The 20,307-nt window shown below is 47.0% G+C and overlaps 1 protein-coding gene across 1 annotated transcript in view; it reads right to left on the bottom strand.

The window, feature by feature from the left end:
* Window positions 1-20,307, bottom strand: part of LOC135808297 (uncharacterized) — a 56,474-nt gene that overhangs the window by 1,905 nt on the left and 34,262 nt on the right. The window contains exon 10 of the mRNA XM_065321465.1: window positions 419-19,174. Coding sequence (XP_065177537.1) covers window positions 428-19,174 — 18,747 coding nt within the window. The 3' untranslated portion in view covers window positions 419-427. The remainder of the gene's footprint in view (window positions 1-418; window positions 19,175-20,307) is intronic.

The raw sequence follows: 20,307 nt of genomic DNA on the forward strand, positions 1-20,307 counted from the left end.
GTTGGGAGGCTAAGAGTATAGCGCGGTGGTGGAGGTGGTGATGGAGGTGATGGTGGTGGTGGCAGTGATGTTCGAATTCAGTCTTGGTGATTGCATCATGTGAACGTGGTGCCCAGTGGATCTGCTGGAGTTGACCCCAGAATACACTCATGCAGGTAAGTTGTTTGAAAATCCAAGGGCGGCACCATAGATGGATTGTATGTCTCTACTCTTGCAATTCAGTCCGCATGCCATTGGTCCAATAAGAATGCTTTCTCTCCTTGATTGCTGTAGTTTGCTTTCATCCATGCTTCTGTATATTCACCACTGAACTGCACCCTCAAGCAAAGAAATTACTTTTTGTCTTTTAAATAGTGCACTTGTTTGTAACCAGAGCACAACATAAGAGAAAAATCAGCCACAGTGGATGGAGGCTTACCCAACAAATCTATGTCTCTTTCATGTCAAGTTGAAACAATGCATCCTTGCCTTCTTCAAAGCTTCCCAGCAGATCTTCCATGGTCTGTGACTCGCTAATGTCTACAGGCTCTTCCTCACAATATAGTTGACTGCAAGTTGACTCAGGGCAAAGTAGGCTTGCGGCCTGATTGGCAAAGTCAACAAGGCTGGTGGTACCGGCCAGTGTCAGAGATTGTCGTGTGTCCTTTTTGCCCTTCCGCTCAAATGAAACCGTCACGAGATTCTGCTCATCACTGGATGCTGTGACTATCTGAGCACGGGAAGGATCTGAAGAGGATGTATGCGATAGGATCACAAAGCTCAGATCCATTCCACTTTCCGCAAGATCCTGCAGAGTTGCGTCATCCAGATCGATGTCTTCCATAGATGTGTCCTTCAAAACCACACTGTCATGTTCTGGTAATTCCAGAGTGGTTACACTCAGCGATTTCAACTCTTGAAGGGTCGTGCTGGGCGGAAGACTTAGTTCAGTTGGATCAGTTGAACTGCTTTGCTTACGGATAGTTACGGTCAGGGCTGCTGATGCGGCCATCGCATGAGAATCTGCAGCAGACTGAGCAAGTGAAGGGTCAAGAGAGGATGTAGGTGATAGGATCACAAAGCTCAGATCCATTCCACTTTCCACAAGATCCTGCAGAGTTGCTTCATCCAGATCGATGTCTTCCATAGATGTGTCCTTCAAAACCACGCTGTCATGTTCTGGTAATTCCAGAGTGGTTACACTCAGCGATTTCAACTCTTGAAGGGTCGTGCTGGGCGGAAGACTTAGTTCAGCTGGATCAGTTGAACTGCTTTGCTTACGGATAGTTACGGTTAGGGCTGCTGATGCGACCATCGCATGAGAATCTGCAGCAGACTGAGCAAGTGAAGGGTCCAGAGAGGATGTAGGTGATAGGATCACAAAGCTCAGATCCATTCCATTTTCCACAAGATCCTGCAGAGTTGCTTCATCCAGATCGATGTCTTCCATAGATGTGTCCTTCAAAACCACGCTGTCATGTTCTGGTAATTCCAGAGTGGTAACACTCAGCGATTTCAGCTCTTGAAGGGTCATGCTGGGCGGCAGACTTAGTTCAGTTGGATCAGTTGAGGCATTTTGAGGACGGATGGTTACCATTAGGTCTAGTGCTGGTAATATCTGTTTCACTGAACATGGCACCACATTGGCAGTGGAGAGATCAGTTAGCTCACTGGGTGAGCACATAGCAACACATTCGGAAAGGGTCTCGCTGGTGCCGCATGTAACCAGCACATCGTTTGGCATGATTACTTGGCAAAGATCGTGCCGGCATTGAAGGAGGCAATCAGCAACAAACTCTACAAGCAGCTTTGCCCCACGGCTCTTACCCAGCTTCACCATTATTGGTGTGTTTTCTGTGGATGCTTCATCATCATCACCATCACGCCGCAGGTGCAAGCTGAACAACAATGTGTTCTCTTTAATCTCAGCAACTGTACTTAGCTGAAGACTGAAGTCATCGCAGAGTTTTACGTCAGCAATGACTGTTCCCTCACCCAACATCACTGGGCCGGCAGACAGCATGACAGGTAGCTCACTCTGAAACAACCCTTGGCACAGGCTGTTGTGCAGCAGTGCTAGGCGCAACTGATGCACTGTGCACTCGCGATTAACGCTGATATCGATGGTTTTGGGAGCGATGGAAGCATCAGGATTGTTCACTCTAATCGCTACTTTCTGCAGCCGTCGGCTGGGTAGAAGCTGAAGTACAGGCTGTTGAACTAGTGCCCAGAATTGTGGCAAAGGTGCTTGCAGCTCAAGGGCAACATTCCAAAGAACGTTCATCAAGCTTGCTTCTCCTGGAGGCTCATTTAACTCAGTACATATGTTGGTGAGGATGTCAGCAACACTCCTCACAGGCGTAACATTGACTATTCGTGGCGTGCGACTGGAATACGCTTGATACGGCGAGAGGTCAACTTGAACATTTTGCAATGAATCGGTCATCAGGCTGAAGTCTGGAGGATCTGTTTTGAATTCCACCGTTGGTGGCAAAAGGTGCTGAATCAAGATGCAGTCTGGAAGAGGATTTCCACTTTGGCAGAGCACAGCAACTTCACTCTCTGATCCTAGATGCAGCTGGAGTTGGCAGCGAATTAAACCCACAGGCGTGAACGTTGGTATGGTTAACTCAGCAACTGTGCTGCTACTTATCTGCACAGAAAGTGATGTAACACAATGATGAGGTAGCTTGTACACTGGCGTTCTGTCATCGTGGCACAGGTGAACAGTAGATGGATTGGGACACAGCGACTGATCCTCGGGCACGACCAGGCTGGAATGTTGGGCCAGTTTGTCAGAAAAGACTGACTGATAGATGTTTCCGTCCTCGCCAAAGCAGATGTCAACCACTTTGTACTTCTGGCCCACTGCAAAGTAGAGATTTACCTCCGATGTTCCGTGACAGATATCTTCCACCGTGAGGTCACCTTCACTCACAAGACAGTAGTTGGTATCAAAGAGGCCAGCTGGCTGGGCTGTCTCACTAGATGCTTTCTGCAGTGTCTGCATGACAAACAAGCACAGCAAGGAACACATTGCTGTCTTTGCAACACGAATACGTTGCAGGCAGTCACTTGCACCATCAGTCAGGTTGAGAATATTGACTGTGACTATGCTCTCAGGAAGAACGACGTGAACAATGCGTCTGCCTTCTTGAGGATCCACGGCTACATCCATCCCTGGTGGGATCAACAGACCCTGTGAGTTAGCTAGCTCAAACTTCCCTGAAGAAAGCTTGGCGTGTGTCCGGAAAGTCTCTTCAGTGAATTTCTTCAGACTGGTAAACCCTTCCTTGAGAACCTCTTCCTGCAGGAGGAAACGATATTTTGCAAACTTAGGCGCAGGAGTAAACAGACCTTTGGGCTGCACTTGTGCCATCATCCTCTGTGCTAGTTGTACGTATGGTATTTCCCTCTGTCCACATACTGAGCTAGTAACGGAAGAACTCAGTGTTGCATTGACTGTTGGATCGGAGTCAAGACTTGGGATTTGCTTGACAGCAATTGATTCTGGCTCATGCACCGCGGAAGTATTGCAAGTTAGCAATGCTGATGCCATGGGCACCATGACTGCTTCTAGACCAGCATGAACCTCCGGATGATCCAATGTAGGCAACTTTGCATCGGCATGTTCATCTCCGTGATCAGTGTGAGCTGTGGGCCTCGTGCTGTCTACATTACACTTATCATTTCCACTTTCTTCATCAGCCTCATCATCATCTGAATCAATTTCTCTGCTTTCTTCTAGGTCACTTTCAGATCCGCAAGTACTACTGCCATCCGTGGTCTCGTCATCCGACTCACTGGCTTCTCCCGAGCTTGTATCACTGTCTACTTCAGTGCCATCACCACTTCCCTCGCTTTCCTCTTCCAAATCGGTTTCCTCCCTGTCTTCGTCGCTTTCTTCTCTGCTGCTGCCGCCATCACTGCTGCTGTCACCATCACTGTCACTGTCGCCATTACTGTCAGGCTCAGAAGACGATTCATCTGTGCTCTCCTTGCTGCTTGGCCTCTTTAGCAATGTAACCCTGTTGCCACTTACAACACTCCAGCTTTCTTCATTTTCCGAACCAGAGTCTGACTGCTTATCGTCCATGCTTTCTTCTGGAGTTTCGTATTCACTGCTTTTGTCACTATCTTCTGCATCTTCAGCATCTTTGCGGGCCTTAGGATCTATTATCTCACTGATGTGGTGTGTGTTGCTGCTCTCAACGCGGTCATCTGTTTCATTTTCGGAGGTCGCCCTGGCCGGCACAATAGGATCATCTGCAAGAGATGATTCGCCTTTGACATCACCAGCTGGAACAATAACAAACTCTTCTTCCAATGGGCGGTCTGAGTCGGTAAACATGTTATCAGAATTGTCAGTTGGAAGCTCGGCAAACATTGCGAAATCTAGGAGAGAGTCATCATCCTCATCAGAAGTAGACTGCTCGCTAAATCCGCTCTCATGGGACTCTGCCGGTTCTTCATCAAATGCCGGTACTATCACAAAGTCTTCAGTGTTGTCTTCAGACCATACCTTGATAACAGGGTCAGCTGATCTAGACTCAGACTGCTCGTGTCGAACCTGTCGGCCATGCTGAATAATCTTGACCATGATAGATTGCAGATGATAGCACTTCACAGTCTGCGGCAGGTAAGCCAAGATATCTTTGTCATCAGTAACAAGGTCAAGTTTTAGGAGGAAGCTCAACAGATCTTCTTCCAAACCTGTTATGTGATCAACACACTGCTGAAGAGTTGTATATGCTGAGTCAGCATTTTCGATTAGCTCCTGTATGGGTACCCTTTCAAAGTGCTCCTGACGATAGGATTCGAATGCTTCGTTGACTTCCTTATCAATGTCTTCACCCAATGGCCGCTGTAGCAGATGGGGAACATGCATCAGCAGATGAATGCCACTGGTTAAGCGGTCTTCCAAAAGTCGGTAGAGATGGCAAATGTAGCACAAAGCCACTTCCATGTCGACACTGGTGCAGAATCGCACAAAGCTCTCTGGGGTTGTGAAAGAGTCCATGTTTGTGTGTGTGAATTCTCTCAAGCTGACATTCTTGACCATATCCACCTGCATTCTCTGCTTTGATATGGCACTGGAGATGTTCACAAGATGGTCAATGAGCTCAAGAGATTCATTGTAGTGCTGCTGCTGCTGTTGAAAAGCTTGCTGGACCCGATCCAGAAGATCTCCTGAGAGGACTTCGCCAAAGTTGTCATCATTCGTTACAAGCTTTGTCAAGGGCTTCACTTGAAGAACTTGCAGTGGAGTTGCATCAGTCTGTTTGAAGACAAATGGTGCAAGAGATTGCTCCAGATCAATTAGCTTTGCCTTGGTAACAAACTGCTGGATGTAATAACTCTGAATTGCTTCCAAATCAAAACTCACGGTGTTTCCTTCAGTCACATAGCTGTGCATTCTAGCAATATGAAGTGCTTCGTCTTCATCGAATGTCATAAGACCTTCTCCATTGGCTGTCATCGCTATCGGCTGATTGAACTCGCCTGCCATTAGATCATGGTGATAGACATCTGCAGGTGTGCTGGTGCATTTCCACTCCTCACATTTCCTGATGAACTCTTCTTGCTGTGATAGAATGGCTTGCAGGACATTTCCCAGGACTCCATGCTCATCACCTCCTTCATCCAAAATGTATATTAGTGACGTGGTTCCCGCATCTTCATCATCTTCAGGGTGAATTTTAGCAATTGTGTTCTCTCTTTGGCAAGCACCGATGTTCACCTGTCCCTCATTGTCATGCCAGAATTGATTGAAGGCCTTCTTCCCACTCAAATAAGCACTCTTAAGCTTTGCGAATCGTGCATCAACAATGTCAGCGCTGTTGCTAGTGCAGACCGCATGTAGAGACAATTGTTCCTGGAACACTGTTTCCCGAGTTATCTTACCCTCCAGGAATACGTGAGCAGCCGCATACAACCTGAAGATGTCCTTTGCATGGTGCAGCAGCCTCCAGGAAGTTGTACCACTCAAAATCGCCTTCAAAACCGGCAAGTTCTTTGTGGTGGCATGATGCTGCACGGCTGCACCAAGCAGTGACCTCATCGTGATGTCACTGCTGTTACATGATCGAAGTTCAGTCACCATCGGGTCACTGATATTCACATTTCTGCGAGCATTATCTAGAAGAGGTAAAACCTGACTGAAAGCTTCATCTTGGGCAAGTTTCTCAGCACAACTACGATCAGGTCTGCTACTGTAAGCTGGGCGATACGGAAGTGGACTATTCCTCAAGAACTGACGAAGCATCTGCTCAAATACCATCAGCACAGCGGTGCAGTACTCCTGGTGTGAGAAGTGGTAGCCATCAGCTTCATCAATACTGTGCAGTGGAGTTGCTACCCTGATGGCACAGAACTCCAGTGCCCTTTCCTTGAATGTAGCATACTGTCGTTGCTCGGGATTTATCACATATGGACTCAGAAGCAAATTGAACATTGCTTCAGCCTTCTCCTGATACAGAAGTCCCAGAAGCAAGAAGGCAGAGAATGTGATGGCCGTGTTGATATAGTTGCCCACAAGGCCCAGACAGCACCCACCTCCGTCATCCTCTGGCATGCCTTGATCATCAAATACAAGGCAGCAGTCAACATGGAACGGACACAATCGGCATTGTTGACCACGATGAGCACCAAACAGATATGTGCCTTCAAGACTGGCTGGGTTGAAAAGATAATTGGCATAGTGCAACTTCTCACTACCAATGCCGAGAAACACAGCAAGTGTATTCATCAGGAGGTGACGCAATTCGACACCAACAGTGGAGTCCTGCGGGTGGTCACCTTCTGGGAACATGCATTGAAGTGTTTGTGTACGAATGGGCGGACCTTGTTGAAGAAACTTGAGGCTGCGGGTTAGGCGATCGCTGCCTGTCAGTGTTTCACAAACTTCACGCAGTGCATCCATGTGGCCAGCTTCATAGCAGGACTTGTACACTTTCAGGAATACAAACATATCAGCACAGTTCTTGGGAAGCAGGCCAGCTACCAGTGGTGGTGCACCTTCAGATGTCTGACTACGGTGCCACTGAGCAATTCCTTGCAACCCGTCGTTAGCAGCAATACTCCTGTCAAAGAGGCCGCTGAAGTCTTGGTAGGACCGGTGTAGTTCAGCTAGATTTTCATTGCCAGGTGGTAAAACTCGACATGTGAATATGAGCTCCACGCCAGTACGTCCACCCTCACCAAGCTCTGCTAAACACAAGTTGCGAAGGCCTTCCGGGAATGTCTCAACAACAGTCTTCGCCTTTTCACTGGTGCAAATTCTGGATGCTAGAAACTGTTTCCAAAACAACTTTCCTTCCTGTAGGTAGTGTGTTGAAAGATCATGTACAGCACTCAGGATGTTCCTAGGGTCTTCGTGCTCAATACTCTCTGCCACACACTCAAAGGCCAGCCGGACATTTGCTGCAAGCTTTATGATCAGGCAGGCAACATGGGGTGATTTCCTGTTGGCCAACGTCAATGGTGTTGTAAGCCTGACACAATCCAGAATGGAGTGCATTTTCACCTTGTTCATTCTGTAGATGAAATTGTAATAGGCGTGGACAATTGGTTGATCAAATAGTTCACATATAGCCTCGTGGTTTGGGCCAATCTCTCGTGCTCTTCTTGGAATAGCTGGTGGAAGGTACAATGTATCAATTGGATTTTCCACTGATTTGCAGTAGTCTCGGAGCTGCTGGTAACCATGATGCCTGGAAAGAGTGTCTTGAATGACCTTGTCGACTCCTTCTGCGGTTTTTTTTACTGGTTGCTTAAAGCGCTTCATGACAAAAAGGAACAAGTTGATTGATTGCTGAGGCAGCAGATGGGGAAACTTCGCATCGGAATTGTTGATCACTGTGAAGAGGAATGCTAACTTTGTTTTGCTTCTTTCAATAGAGTTCTTCAAAGATTTCACCAGCAGTATCAAGAGTTGTAGACATGTTGACTTGATGTCATCAGCAGCGCATACTTGCGTGTCCTGCAAAGTGGTAGAAAATTCCTTGATGTTGTCAACAGTGTCAAATCCATCTGCTGTGAGCAGCTTCTGCGCAGTATGTAGGACTGCATGGAGGACTGGTGGATTTTCAGAGATCTGCTTGTTGTGCAAGATCACGAATACTTCGTCCATCAGGTTGAGCTCACGAGAGAATTGCTGACATATTGTGTTCATAATGCACTGCAGAATATCCTCGGGATCTGCATTGCCTTCGTGTTCCTGGTTTGGACTCCAGAAGACTCGAATGTAACGGAAACTCTGTCTCCACCTTTGAACCTCTTCAGCCATGCTAGCTGCATCCAGAAGTGTTTCGATGGCAAGCAATGATTTCCACAGTCCATTGAACAGCGCTTCTGCAAACCTTTCAATACATTCCTTGGCTGATATAGTAGCATCTTTATCATCCAATAGCGTTCTGACTGTTGAGAATCCTTCCCAGCTTGATAGTTGCTTCATGGCCTGCATACCATACAGTAGCATCATGATTTCAAAGCGAGTGTCAGCATGTACAAGGTACGCATGAGCAAATGGCACAATGTCACACTCAGTTTTGTCCGGAGAAGTTGAGCGAGCAAGTACAGAAGAACGTTTGCGCTTCAAATAGCTGACTGCGATACCGAGCATTTCCCGTGCATCGGTGCTACTCCCTGACCATTTGCACTTCTCTTTTACCAGCTCTTGCAAGTACAAATCAATGTAACGCTGCTCACAACCTAGAAACCGCTTCACAATGGCATCAGCCACCAATCGGTTGTGAAGTTTGAAGCAAGCATTCGGATCACCCAGAATCTTGAGCTGGTGAGAATGAAGTTCAATCCGCTGTTTGATAAGGCCATAGAATGGTAATTTGTTGCCTGCTACTATACTCCTGTTAATGGCCAATGCGTTGCTTCTGTACGCCTCCTCATCTTGCTCCGTCAAGCGGGGAATGAACCAAAGTAGCCTGGAAAGCAACTCCCCAGAGAAGCCCAGGTTGACAATGTTGGCAATTGTTTTGTCCTTGCACAAGTACAGTAGTAGTTTTGTCAAGATGCTTTCCAACCTAGGATTCATATGCAGCTCAACCAGGAGAGAAAAGGAGACAAAAGAGTCCCATTCAGCAACGTGGGCAGCAAGGTCTTCCATTAGTTTTACTGCTGTAGTCTGAGTGAAGAACTCAGACAGAAGTGTTCCAGCATGCTTCAGAACTTCTGGGTATTTATCCAGGATGCTGATCACTGCATCGTTCAGTTTTCTGGGTGAGGAGTTGGAGTGATACAAAGCGAGAAGTTCGGGTGGAACATCAACGTCACCATCTCCAATACAGTGAGCTCTATCTGTGTCCCCATCACCAGTAGCGTCTGTGTCCCCATCACCAGTAGCGTCTGTGTCATCTTCATCATCACCAATATCACTTTCTCTGTCATCATTATCAGGATCTTCTCCATCACTCTCAACATCATCAGCATTTTCAAACTCATTCCCGAGGTGTGGTTGCTCGCGATCATGATCTACTCCAGCTGTTTCAATTTCAGCCCTTCTTGTAACAGGTTCTGTAGCCACTTTCTGACAGAACTGCTGTACCAATGAAGACTTCTGCTTGAGAATTCCCTCTTGGAGAACTGCTTGGATTCCAACTTCTTCATCTTCATCATTCCTGCCATCCTGTATTGATTGTGCAGCAAATGCTTTGGAAATGGCTTTGAGATTCATCAAAAGCATATCACCAGCAGCTGGTAGGTCGAAATAGAGAGTGTCCCAGCCATTGAGAAAGAACGCTGGAATTTTGTGTCCAGCTGAAGCCAAAAAGAGCTGGCTGTATAGTACCAGGAAGAAGCATTTGCGTTTGTTTTTCTTGCGCATTTGAATGTCCCATGAGTCCACCAACCACTTGAGGAAAGCGACATGTTTAAATCCACCAGATGCTTGCGAGACATCGACCAAAATTAAAGCACAGTTCTTTTGGTCGCTGGCAGCAAAGTCGTCAAAGAATTTGTCTGCATCGAGTTGCTTCTTGAAGCCATTGGCATCAGCCACAGCAATGCACTCTGCATCCGTGTCAAAGAATTCCTTTTTGTCAGTAGCAAGCTGAGTGACAGCTGATGAGTGCTTTAGGAAAGCTACAAACTTGTTGCAATGTATCAAGTGCTGCTCTTCAATGGTTGTATCTGGCATACTTTGGGCAAACTCTACAACCGTTCTGCGGAATTCGAAGTGACGCAATGTGTCAAAGTAGAGTTTGTAGTAGAGCTCACGCTCCTTGATTCTCTTGAACATCATGATAAAGTGCTCTGGCGGCATCAACTGCAGGAGACGAGCACAAATTCCACGAACTGATCTCTGCGCAGGAGCTACGTGATTATCAGGAACGAGACGCTCTGCTGCTTGTGTCAAATTTGTGTAGAAACTCAACATAGGTTTGTCACCAGGACCGGAGCGATGGAAACAACTAAGCAAGAGGCACAGGAATCCACTGCCTTTGTCTAGTCCAAGGAAGTTGCGGCTAAGCATCACCTCAACAAAATCTCTGCATTGTTCATCGACCACTCTCCACAGGTTATGGTTGCCAGTATCCGGTGACAGCCATGTATGCATCTGACGCAATGCATCATCTGGCGAGAGCCTGAATTTTGCGAAGCGGCTTAGAAATGGTGCTGCCGTTTTCTTAAGGCGAGATTCCTTCAGTACGACCACACATTGGAATCCAGGATCAACAGGGCAAGCATAGAGATGGCGTCCCAGAGTTATGTTGACATACTTCTTGTCTTGTATCTTTCTGAAGCTGAGATTCAGTAGCTCATACAGGCTGCCATACACCCGGTCTGCACCCACAAGAACGACTGTTTTGGCCCGGTCCAGTGAACGTCGGATTCGAGCAACAACCTCTGCAACATAGAGCTCATCTTGATCACCTTGGAACGTGCTCATATGAATAACCTCACAGTCATCGGGTGAGAGAATGTTTAGTTGAAACATTATATCCACAGAAGAGAAGTTGTCAGTGGGATCGATTATCATTCTGAACCGAGAGGCAAGGTCATGACCAGTTGAGTACACAGAAGTGGAATCCTTGACAGTTGCCAAATCATCTTGAATGGACAGAAGGGTTTGGATAGGTCCTCTTGGCTTTGGAGCATTGGCAGAGCTGAGTGACTCTGGAAATCGTGGAAGATATTGCTTCATGTTGCGAAGAAATGTATCGGCAATCCTCTCAAATACCAGATCATTACAGCCTCCGAAGTTCTCCTCGAGCGCCTCAATGAAGTCCGACACTTGGCTACTGATTGGCAATCCGGGCCTTGAGAGGCGACGCAGCAGGTTGCGAAGCATGTAAATGAAGTCACGGTGATGAAATGTTTTCCCCAAATTGACATTGTCATAGGATAGTTTCGTCAGTTGTAAATAACCATGACATAATGCCAGCAAGAACTTCCTTTCCTCAGCTGACGCATACTGCTCTTCATGGATATTTTCATCCAGCAATTCATCCGGTGTGGCATTGCTGTCACGTCTCCTGTCATCGCCCTTCTTGATACAGCCAAGAGCTAGTGTGAATAGTTCACTCAAGGCTGCTGGAGATCGGTAGACTGTAGCCATTCGATTGGCATTGGCTGGATCAAACCGGCGATTAGACAGAGCAATAAAGGACACCTTTCTCTCATCCAGGTAGCGGTGAAGTACTTTCAAAACCATGTCATTCTCACTAAGCAGACCTGCCTCATCGAGAAATACGACACACTTGGTTGACTGCTTGAACATGTAGATCTCACCGTCGTCTGGCGCATCGTCGTCATTTCTTGTTGCCGAGTAGTTGTCCTGTGTTTCTTTCTGCCTGGTGTGCTGGCTCTCATCATAGAATACCTGACGAGCAGCTGCATTTTCGAAACACCTGCTGATTTCTTCTGTTTTTGATTGAGCCGAGCCTTGGTAGGGAAATGGATCAATAGCACTGAACTGTTTGCAGAACAGCTTTGGAGAATTGATTCCACGGAGGTTTTCCTTGACAATCATCCAGCTGAGTGTCTTTGATGTGCCTGGCTGCCCAATGATTCCAAGAGGAATTCCAGTCTGAACACAGGCAACAGTGCACAAGATATTTTCCTTCAGTGCATCAGTAAGAGCTACTTTCTGGTCGAATCTGAAGTGGCCACGGGTGACAACTTCATCGACAGCATAGTTGACAATCTTCTGAAATGCTGACAAGTCATCATTGTTGATGCTGTTGGGGCCACAATGAGGACATCTTTTGTGATCACCTTGGTGAAACGCAGCGGGGTCAGAGAGATGGATGTAGTGAGCAAAGTCCTGACGGCTGGCTCTTGCAGATTTATTAGCTACCACAAGCCTGAAGTAGTACACAACAGCGATGGACAGAAAGACACATTTCTGAAGATCAGTACCAGGATCACTGGCCATAAACCTTCCAGCACGCTCTGCCAATAAGACAACATTCTTGTTGACAAGCCAAAAGAAAGGAACCAGGAGAAACAGTCGCTGAATATCTCTTTGGCTGACGGAATTGACACCTATAAATTCTCTGCAGTAGGTGTGTGCTCTCATCATGATTCGCTTAAACTCAAGAAGAACTGTTGGTGGGAAAGAGCTATGCGATGAGTTAAGTAGAGCCTGCTGGAGCATAATTTTCTTCTCAATGTACTCATTGAGTTGTGTGTCATCCGAAATTCCTTCATATATCCACTTCATCTCATCCATCACTCTTGGTAACGGGTGGACGTTGTATTCCACTCTGTGTACTTCATCATCCAGATTTTCACCTTGCACAGACTTCTTGGGAGGCGGGTTGATGGCGGCTGTGAAAAAGATGTTCTCTTCCAGATTCTCACCGCCAAACATCCGGTCCACAAGTATGTCCTTGAAAACTCCCAGGCAACTTGATGTGTTCACCTCATCGAAGAACACCACAACTGTGTAGTTAAGGCAGCGCCTTGCAAGGTTGCGAGCCTCACTGAGAAACTTCTCAATATCTTGCCGGCTGGTTCCTGGGTCAATCAGCTTCTTGAAGAATAGAGCTTGTGGGTCGGCATTTACCAATTTCATCATTATCACCCGACATTGTGCTGGTGACAAATCATCTCTGTTGATCAGAGAAGTAAATTGATCATCCATGGGCTTTAGAATTGTGTACTTCTCCAGGCACATCGTGATATAGCCTTTGAGCTCTGTGACGAGGTCTGCAACATCCTGCTCATCAGTGAGTGACCCCTCACTAACTAGTCGCTCAATGATATCCCCTAGCTCCTCTGCCGTAGCTGCACCCTGGTCAACCCGACCAGCAATTGAGTTTGCAAGTTCCATAGGTGGTTTATCTCCTGCAGCAAGTAGCGCTCCCATAGGAAACCAGGATTGAAAATCTTCGGTGAGTTTCCCTGACCAATCTACAGTCAGACTTTTCAGCCACGTACATGTTCTCCGGGTCAGAAGGAGCGAAGTCTCCAGCTCAGGGCTGTAGAGATTTCTACAGTTAAGCAGTTTCGTGTACATTTCGAGAAGGAAAGTTTTACCAACGCCAGTTTCACCAACCATGATCAATGGTAACTTGGACCGCTGTCGTTCATCCACTAGCAGAAGCTTGTAGGTGAAGTCCCAAGTGAGGACAAAGCCGTCATTATTCAGCAGTGTCTCAACAATATTGTTCTTATCTGACATCAAACCAAATTTCCATTGAAGACATTTCAAACAATCGAGCTCCTTCCGGTTGTCGACAGCACTAAGCAACTCATCTGCTGATCTGAAGCTAAAGAATCTTGCCCACGTTTCTGGATCTCTGCGGATTCTCCTCAATGCAACGAACTCTGGCTTTTCTTCATTTGGTGGAGGGTGAGGGAAATACTTCAGCACAGCACCTTCCATAGGGTACATCTTAGCTCTGGCTGTTTCTGATGTCATGGTATTGAAGCTCACTCCGGTTGGATCCACGAACAACAACGGTATTGGACATTTCTGCCAGGAGCACACAAGTTCTTTCTGACATAAGTACTCGGATTCCTTGACGAATTGTTCGAGCAAGAAACGAGTGCAGTTGGCAAATAAGTACTTCTTGGCCACGTCAAAGGTCTCGGTGTCAAACAGCTTGATCCTGTCAAGAAAGTATCTCAGGAAAGCTACTTCCTGTGTGCGTAGCCACCTGGTCTCAGCATGTGCTGCACGATTTGTTTTACTGAACAGAATTTCCAGCAAGCGAGTGAAGTGGCTCTTATTTTGCAATTCTGTCTGCAGATTCTCGGCCGCATCAAGAATCATCATTTGGCCGTCAACCTGGCGTGCATCTTCCTGGCCATAGTAGTGGACAGCCGATACTATTTTCTCCAGAGATGATGAGTCCAGTATTGCTGAAGCTGGGGATGGTATCGTGATCTGGAAATTATGACTGCTGGAATTAATGTGACATGCCTCACTTGCCACGCATATCACAGGGAACAAGTTGCGGGCATTTGTCTGAAGAGCTTGTTCATTGGCAAATGGATCTTCACTTGGAATTTCAATGTAGAATTCCCATTGCAGGTCATTAGGCATCAAGAACGATCTGTTGTGTGATCGAATTCTCAAGCTGCGGCAGAACAACAGCTCAAAGAAGACCTGGTTGACGTAGTGAGGATCAGCGTTACCGGAGATATTGAAGTAGACCTTTGCCTGGGTGCCAAGTGCGATTAGCTTTTCTAGCCAATTTTCGGAATCTGGCACATCCGTGATACTGATAACTGAACCATCACCAATTGTTTGCTTGATGAAGTGAGACTTGCCACAGCCAGCTGGTCCAATGATTGCTTTGCACACTGGAAACATGCCTCCATCTTTCTGCTTCAGCTGGTCAAATGCGGACTTGAGTTCATCCACTTCTTTCCGAAACGCTGACCCAAAATTGGAGCGGACCTCAACATACTCCCCAGGCCAGCTTTGGCAGGAGCGTTCTTGGTTGCAGATGTAGTAGACTGTGGCAGAATTACTAAATTCCAAATGTTTGGCACGGAGTTCCTTCTGTTTCTGTAGAAGCTTCACCCGGCAATCATAGCTGAGCAGGTCAACGCCCACCACAACATAGTCCATCTCTGCAAAGCCATAAATCCGGTCAAAGAAAGTGTCGAGGTCATCCACTGCAGTCTGTTCATCACAAATCAGCACCTGAGAGCAACATGGAACGACTTTGTACACATTCAAGAAGATCTCCGCTGCCAGACAGATTGCCTGTGTCATTTCACTTCCATTGCGTGCACAGCAGACAATCTGCTTCCCTTGGGTGCCTCTCTCCACGCTCTCTTTCACTGTGAAAGTCTCTGTGAGAACACGTGCCAAGAGTTTTATCACATCTGTGAATTTATTGACATCCTCCTGGTACACTGTTATTAGATCATTCACATCAGCACCTTGACGCGAAGACGCAACATGTTGCAGAAGCCGGAAGTAGTTTTGCACACCAAGATGTTTAGAAGTCTGTTGATCCACTGAAGCAAAATTTACATTCTGACGTCGGCCACATAGGCCAACAAGATTTGGTTGACCTTCTCTCAGATTCCTTGGCAGGATATCTCCAACCATGGCTGCAATTTCCGCATTACTGAACAATGCCAAGAGCTTGCACGATTGTCGGCATGACATAAGAATATCTTCCCAGTCATGCCTGATCTTGCAGAGCTGGCCAATTTCGAGCTTCAATACATCCATGTCCAAGGGATAGCGCCATTCGCTGGCTTGAAATAGAGGATGGCCAAGTGATTCTAGCATATGCAGACAAGTTATGAGTTCCAAGGCTGCAGATAATTTCTCCGTGAACATCTTCGCCGTTTCCATGATCGAAGCAACGGCAGCATCCTTGCCTGCTCCGCAGTCGTTTTTCTCATCAGGTGTGGGATCATAAGATGACAGGTATTGCAGGTTCACCTCAAACTCCTTGAGCATTCGGTTGTCAATACGCTCTCGGTTCCCAGACTTTGCTGCATCATTGCTGTTTGTGGGCACCTCCGAGATTTCGAACGTGATGTTTCCCACTGTGTCGCCTTTCAAGACTACCACAACCTCAGCACCTCTGTTTAATTTTTCAACTTGGTTGGCAGCTGATCTCATCATGCTCTCTGTAGCTTTGTTGAAAAGTGTGGCAACCAGTTCAAATTGAGCATTGCATGTTTCCAGGCACTGAGCACTGACAGCAACAGATGTGAGGTCCTTGAACACATCCTTCAGTGGCTTCCCTTGCTTCTCCGAATCATGCCACGGTGCAAGCAGTGGAGCTAGCATGCGTCTTGCAGCAATGGTTGCCTCGACGATAGCGGCATTGGCAGGATCATCGTGTATTAGCATGTTGAGGTTCTCGACTTTAGCGGAGAAGTCCTCATACCCAGATGGTGAGAAGTAGTTCTCCTGACGAAAGAAACCAATAATCTGGCTGCAGTTTCCTATACTGATCTCCCTGAAAAACTCAAAATGACATGGGTCTAGCACTGACAGCAGTTCTGTCAGACGGTGATGCTTACTGGCCAACTTTCTGATCGAGATGTATTCGTTGATTTCATCCCCAATGCTTTGGAGGTGCAGGAAATCTGTATCATCTTCACATATGACCTGGCCATCGGTTTCATCCTGGATCATTCCAAACGCACTCACAATGTGAGAAATGTCTTCAGATGTTATCCATTTGATGATTAAGAGGGCTTGTTTGATTTCCTCGATCAGTTCACCGCCGCCAGCATCAGTGAGCTGCTTGTATGGATCGAATCCGGTCAGAACTTCAATTTCATCACTGATTGCATCTTCCTTCGAGCTCAAAAGGTCAGAGTATTGGCGAAAGTCTCCATATTCAACAGTTCCCTTCAGCAGACTCCTGAAGAATTTGTCTGCCATTGAAATCTTGTTGTGAATCAATGTAGTCCAGGTATACTCCTCAAGTGACATCTGATCACCTTTGATCTCTGTTTGACGTTGGAAAAGCAAACTGTTGCGAGATGAAAAGTGATGGATGAACTCAACAAATGTAGCAGAACATTCATTTGAAACCTTAAGGTCAAGATGGCAGGTAATTTCTTGCCGAATAGATCGCTTCAGGTTGCGTAGAGCTTTTAAAGTGGGTTTGGCACCTCCAGTAGTCGCTTTGATAATCTCAGAAAGGATCTGGCTAGCTGGGTCGACCTCCTGGCTAGCCAGCCAAGTCAGGAGGGATTTGCTTCTCAGTACTTCATCAATGATGCCTTCAAACCCATGGATTCCTCCTAGCATTGGTTGTTGAAGATTCTTGAAGAGGTTATTTAACGGCGTCCACACAGCTTGGAAATCAGCGTACTTCTCTTCTGTATAGTCGTGTTCTCGGATTGACCTGTGAGTTTGCTCGATGTCCTTCACAGCAGCCACAATAGTGGGGACATCGTCCTTTAGCCACCCATCAGCACGGGAGATGCTCAAGGCACGGTAACCCATAGCAATCATTTTGTATACACAGGGATGGAGGTGGAGTGGAGAGAACATTCCTTCTTCCTTGAACGCATCCAGTACAGCATCGTAAATCATTGCTTCCAGTGCTGGACTGCGACAATCAACGTTTTGTTCAGGTAGTTCACACAGTATTCCTGCAGCCAAGGGCTTATCGGGGCCTATTAGCAATTTCATGATGTGTATGTTGATGCGCTGACAGTACGCTTTCCAAAAGAAGTAAGCTCCACAGGTTGGGTTGATATTGCGGCCATTAGCTGCCATTATGGACATTACTACAACAGCTTCATCACGCACTTGAGTAGCAGTTTGCATGGATCCCTGTTGAAATTCATTGAATAAGTTGAAATTGACTGCTTTGACTTCCATGTCTTTCCTCCACATCAGTTCACTCGAAGAAACAAACTTGGCCAATGATGGCAAGTGATGACGAAGGAGTCCTTTGATGGTGTAGAGCATAGCACTCAGGTTGGAGGAGACAAACTGCCCACATCCCCCAATGTCCAGAGATGAATATTTGTCAAGAAGTGCAGCAAGGGAAGAAACAATGTTTCGGTCGGGCAGAACGACATTCACATCTGCTTTGAAAACAGAAGTTGTAACAGCAACAGCACAGCTGTACAATGGAAGCTCAGATAGCGCCTTGGATAGTGTGTGCACATCTGGTGTAAGCTGGCGTTCACGGCAGAATGTCTCGACGAAGGTGTTACCCACCATGTGAATCGCTTTAGCTTGACCGGGGGAGGCCGTGTTACCTCTGATTGAGCTGACAAATTGAGAGATTTGTGAATCAACAGAGACGATGGCCTGCTGAAATGTCAGACCGTAGGCAATCTTTGGGAATGTCCTCTTTGCCATCGCGGGTGTAATGCAGGTGGGTGCAACTTCTAACATCCACGCGAGTACTTTGATGTGATTCTGCGTATTTCGAATCATGATGAAATCGAACAATTCCGCCATCCACACTCGAGTGTTATCATCTCCAGGTACAAAGGTGCCAAACGTGTTCCACATGGACAGAGGAGATTTTTCATCAAGTTGTTTGTAGGTTGGGAAAAGTCTCTCAACCAACTGCAGAAGAGCGGCAATGTTCAGCTCACAAGTCATTGTCATGGGAAAGGTGACTGTTATTGAGTTAAGCTTGTCCAGGAAGTGACAGGCATTGACAATTGGATCTCTCCAAACCAATGGTTCAAAGTATTTCTCCCAGCCTCTCCCAGCTGGTCCATGATGACTGCCTCGTTGCAGAGATTGCAGTGATAGCCACCAGTCCATTGCAATGAGACACAGTATCAAGTCACAGGTCCCGCTGGTACATCTGGGTGTCAGCTGCTGGATGACAGTTGCATGCAGTGAGATTCTGCTTCGGTTTTGCCAGTCCTGGAGCTGTTCAGCTAGTCTGGTGGGCCGTGGCACATCTCCAAGCATATCCTCCACGAAACGAGGCTTCATGTATTGAGCAGCAAATGTATTCAGCTCTGAGAGAAAATTCGAGAAGTCGGTGTAGTGGACGTAAGCAGGTGATTTCGCCAGGATGCTTGTGAGGATGACCACAGCCACGCAGAAATTCACGGGGTTGCAAGAGCACTGCTTCGTGAAACTGACTGTTATTTTAAATAGCAGAAGCATATCGGCAGCATTTCCTTGTGAAATGATTGCAGCTACGCGATCAAAATCAACCGGTGTTTTATTTTTGTCAAGGTCATCCAGATAGTGTGCCAGATTATTAGCCCTGTTGTTAGAGAAGAAGCCGACAACTGAGGTGAGGAAGCCACTGAGTGCCTGCAATCAAACAACAGGACAAACAAAACAGAAAATGCAAATTCAACACACAGTATTTGTGTAGACTGGCACTTTCCAAGCCGTATAAGTCAAGGAGATGACAGCAATCTACTCATAACCCAGCATGACATCACGATGATATCAACTTTCATCCATGAGTTGATGCACAGGCCCATTGTTCACTACCCACCCAACAACTAAGCTTTAGGTGCAAGCCATTCAGTGACAGAAACAGATGATGAGCAAGCGGGATATTCTTCTACTCTATCATACAAGACATAGACCGTGTTTTTTTTGATTTTTTATCAAGACATGTGGGATGAAATTTTGCCAGCAATGGAGGTCATGCAGCCCTAATGGAGCGAATGCCCAAGGGGCCTCTCTGGATGCCAGTGGCTGATACACACCCTTCCTGGCTATATGTGAGCGTAGCCAACAACATTGGCGATGCTCTGCTCTACGTTACGAGAACGCGACGCGAAGAATCACGTGAACGCTCTTCGCATTCCCATGGTGCGAAGGAAACCTGTCCTGCTCTACGTTCACGCTGAGAAATAACTTGGAGTATGTACTGGGAATTTCCAGCTCTAAATTTGGCAGTTTTCTACCTGATTTGAATGATGCCCAGCAGATCCGTACACATTTTATCTTATGCGCCACGACGTAGAGGACCTCACCTCCCCGTAGAAATCTGGCCCCAATACACCCAAATGCATAGACTCTAACCCAGACACCTGCTCTCTACGTGACTTATCTATGTTTCACGAATAGTTGAACCTCACTATTGTCATGAATGGCAGAGTGGCAGTGGAGGAACCTTGCACATCGGACGGCCAGTGCAGTGAATGTCCCAAGGGGGACTTTCTGGGCGGGCCCAAGGGACTCACTGGGCGAGTGGGCCATGCCGTGAATGTCCCGAGGGTCTCTCTGGAAGTAAGGACAGTGCAGTGAATGCTCAAAGGGTCTCTCCGGGTGGGTGGGTAGTAGAGCGAATGCCTCATGGGCCACTCTGGCCGGGGGGGGGGGGGGGGCAGTGCAGTGAATGTTCCAAAGGCCTCTCTGGGCGGGAGGGTAATGCAGTGAATGTCCCATGGGCCTCTGGGACTGTCAATTGCATGCGCGTGTCAAAATTC

Source organism: Sycon ciliatum, chromosome 2 (assembly GCF_964019385.1).
Source record: "Sycon ciliatum chromosome 2, ocSycCili1.1, whole genome shotgun sequence".
NCBI classification, from domain to species: domain Eukaryota; kingdom Metazoa; phylum Porifera; class Calcarea; order Leucosolenida; family Sycettidae; genus Sycon; species Sycon ciliatum.